The 3,632-nt window shown below is 32.0% G+C and overlaps 1 protein-coding gene across 1 annotated transcript; it reads right to left on the bottom strand.

Moving 5' to 3' along the window:
* Nucleotides 1-250: 250 nt before the first annotated feature.
* LOC112036107 (transcriptional regulator TAC1) lies at nt 251-808 on the bottom strand. The gene has a single exon (XM_024068930.1). It carries the CDS (start codon nt 806-808, stop codon nt 251-253), a length of 558 nt encoding a protein of 185 aa, XP_023924698.1.
* Between the last annotated feature and the right edge of the window lie 2,824 nt (nt 809-3,632).

Raw genomic sequence — 3,632 nt, 5'->3', positions numbered from 1 at the left:
ATGACATTCAATAACTGAATTTTTACATATATAATTGTTTGGTATAACTGTTACAAGAGATACTTTTTCATGATTACGGAAGTTTAAAATGAGAAAAAACAATAACCATGTAAGAGAAATCTGCTTTACAACAAGATTGAAAAAAAATAATTACCAAAAAACAATTTCTATGAAGGTGTGAGAGAGTACAATACCATGATATATGTTCAAACTCAGGAGAATTTTTTAGCTTTTGGTGCTGTGTTCAAACTCAGAAGAATTTTTGAGTAGCTGTTGGTGCTGATGGGTCCTGAGGCTCTGGCCCAAGTCTAAGTTCAAGGTCTATCCCAGAACCTAACGAGGCATGAGTAGTACTAGTGGTTGACAAATCCTTTTCAATATTCGAATGAAGTCGACTGCCTGGCTTATGATCTTTTTGTGAAGAAGTTTCCACAAACATTGGAAGTTGCTGAACTTGATCATAATATTCATCACCAACATGGATTTCATCCCTATCACCTTGTTGACTAGCTAGCATCCAAGGCAATTTCTTTGTGTTTCTTTCGTCACTACTAGGCTTGGTTTCCAAAGGCCATGAAGAATTCCTTGGTAGTGTAGAATTCGAGGATGGTTGGCTTTTATTAGTCACCACTCGCTTGAGCACAGCCTTTTCTTTTCTGTGGATATTCATGTGCCCTCCTAAAGCTTGTGCATTAGAAAAACCTCTCTTGCAAAAGGTACAATCATAGGATCTTACTTGGCTTGCACCTTGGTGATCATCTGAGTTCACCTGCTCGGAATTTTCTAGGTTTGGTTGATCAGACTTCATGTTAGAAGCAATCAAATACAGAGAAATAGAGAGAGAGAGAGAGAGAGAGAGCACAGTGATCTATTTCTAGTACTATACTGCTTGTTATTTTTGTCGCCAGTCTTAGTCAAACTGGCTGGTAGCGATGATGATTTCGTTGGAGTACGAGGCCTGCTTCTAGATTTATGATCTGTAACTTCCTGGAAGTTCTACAATATAATATAAATTTTGAGCCAAAGGACAAATAGCCTCAAACTTGGTCATGGTAGAATTAGACTTCACACGTTTATGTGAATATATATACTACCATTTAACTTTTTTTTTTTGGTAAGGATATGATGGAAGATAAAAGAATGATGGCAAAAGGAGAGAATGAAAAGGATATTAGATTTTCATGGTATGTGTTTGATCAAAGGGATAGTTAAGTAATAGGATGAAAAATGTTTATACAAATTTTTGGTTGTGAAGAAAAATGAAATAAAACAGAATGTAATTTGTATCAGTTTATTAGTATGTCCTTGCTATGTATAAGAATCTTTTTTTTTTTTTTTTTTTTTTTCTGTAAGTTTTTCTTATTACTTGAAGACTTACTTTAACATGAACATGCAATTAGCATATTGTATGATTTAATTAACAAATGAATTTTTACAAGCATATTTCATATTTGTTATGACTTGTTGTAAGTCTAGTTGAAACTGATACCATTTTAGTTTATCATGCCTATTCAGTTATTTCTTATTTTATACTCTATTTAGAAACTCGAAATTTGATTTTTGCATTAATTGAATCTATATTATTATTATTTATTTTTAAATTTATTTTTCATTATATATATATATATATATTTTTTATATTTAAACCCGAAATTTGATTTTTACATTAATTAAATCTATATTATTAATTTGATTTAAAATTTTTTTCATTAAAATATCTACCAGTTTGCACTTTTTTGCAAAATCTATTGGGATTTCCCCTATCATGTTCTTAATAGACTTAATATTATTACTATATTATAAATTTTAATCTTGTTATAGGTATCAAAACAAACATTAAAAAAAAAAAAAAACCAAAACAATAAAATAAGATAGTATCAAGAGGGGTAAAATAGTGAGATCAGTACACCTTAACTTTTTCCCCAACCATCTCATCCAATTTTGGGGAGGGATTTTGGTGGGTCCGGTGAAAATGTTACCTATCCCCCTTTCCTTTCTCCCTCTACTTTTATCCAATCAAATGGAAGAAAACTTCAACCCCATTTTCCACTCTTCTTTTTCTGACCTCTCAATCCTTTTCTTTTATGGTAACAAAGTCAAAAACTAGAAGAGAATTTCTCTAGTGGAAAAATCACTAGGAGGGAATGGAAAAATTGTATGGTGCTCATGGTGGACCATGTCACTTTTACCTAGTTGAGTGACGTGGTCACTATTCTACTAAAAGACTTTCACTTGTTTAAATTAGTTGAGTCATATTATGTTAGGACATATGTGGAACTTGTTAGCACATATGTTATTGTAAATTGGCTAATCCTTTGACAACACTTTACTTGTAATTGGATAGATCTAGGATGAGTTTATTACTTTAAGAAACAAGAGTTCAAGTCTAGTATTAAAGTTTTGCAAGTTTGTCCAAGAAACAAGTGAAAAAATGTTATTCATTAAAGCTCGATAAATAATATCTATCGAGGTTTGATGCTTGTGCTTGACAGAAACAATATCTATCGAGGATTATGAAATTCAGATTTTCATATATGTTTTTCACGTATATCCAAGTTATTTGTGTAGGGTTTTTTTTTCTCACAACCCTAGACATATATAAGGATTATTTTAAAGGCCGTCAAAGGTGAAGAAAAGTGATGCAACTCAATGCAAATTGATTGTACATGCAAATTATGTCTGGAGATAGAATTTTCCTTAGTTCATCATATTTTTTGTAGAAGCTGCTGCGTCTTTGCTTCAAGGGTTTTGTAACCAAGGAATTTCTTGATCTTCATTTTTTGGATGAACTGAAGAACTTTGTAGCCAACATCCTCCTCAAGTTGGTGTGTTAGTCATGTACTTAGATTTATGCATCAATTGGTTAGTCACGTACTTGGAGTTGTGTATTGAAATGAGAGATTGTCACTACATTACAAGTCCAATTGGGTATTAGGATAAGGGTTCAACTGTAAGTTGGTATTAAGTACTAGGATTCCTTTTACTTGTAACCACTTGTTTTTGATAATAGTGGATTCTTGAGAGTGGTGACCTTAAATTCACCTGGTAGGGTTTTGCCTCGGTGGTTTTTCCCATTTGTAAACAAATCACTCGTGTCAAATTTATTTTCCATTGCATTTAGTTTAATTGGTGATTTATTTGTTCTACCACGCTTAATGTATATAATTGAATCTAATTAATTCACTTGACTAATTAATTGATTAATTTACCAAAAGGGTCAATACATTCTTGGCCTATCAAGTGGTATCAGAGCAGGCATACTCTAATTAGGGTTAATCTTTGCTGTGTGATCCATTGACCTCTGTTGTCATGGCTGCAAACAACATGAAAAGATCTTTAATTTCAAATACATATTGTTTTTCTAATCTCTATTTGATTAAGTGTTTCAAAAAATGCAAGTCTAAAAGTTATTTGAAAGCTATCTTGAGGATTATTGAAAAATGTCTTAGTATAATAAAGAAGAAACTAGATTGTCTCAGAATGAAAATGTGCAAAGGAGTTCATTTGAGAAGGGTGAAACTTAAAGGCTTCCTTCTTAAAGGGCAGATGAGAGAGAAAACCATTCATACTGATTTTTCATGTAAGCATAAGGTGTGCTTTATGATGAAATCTACATTTAAGGTAATGGACAC

Source organism: Quercus suber, unplaced genomic scaffold (genome assembly GCF_002906115.3).
Source record: "Quercus suber isolate HL8 unplaced genomic scaffold, Cork oak 2.0 scaffold_746, whole genome shotgun sequence".
Classification (NCBI taxonomy): domain Eukaryota; kingdom Viridiplantae; phylum Streptophyta; class Magnoliopsida; order Fagales; family Fagaceae; genus Quercus; species Quercus suber.
The sequence above is the reverse complement of the archived record's forward strand: the minus strand, read 5'-3'. Positions and strand labels throughout refer to the sequence as shown.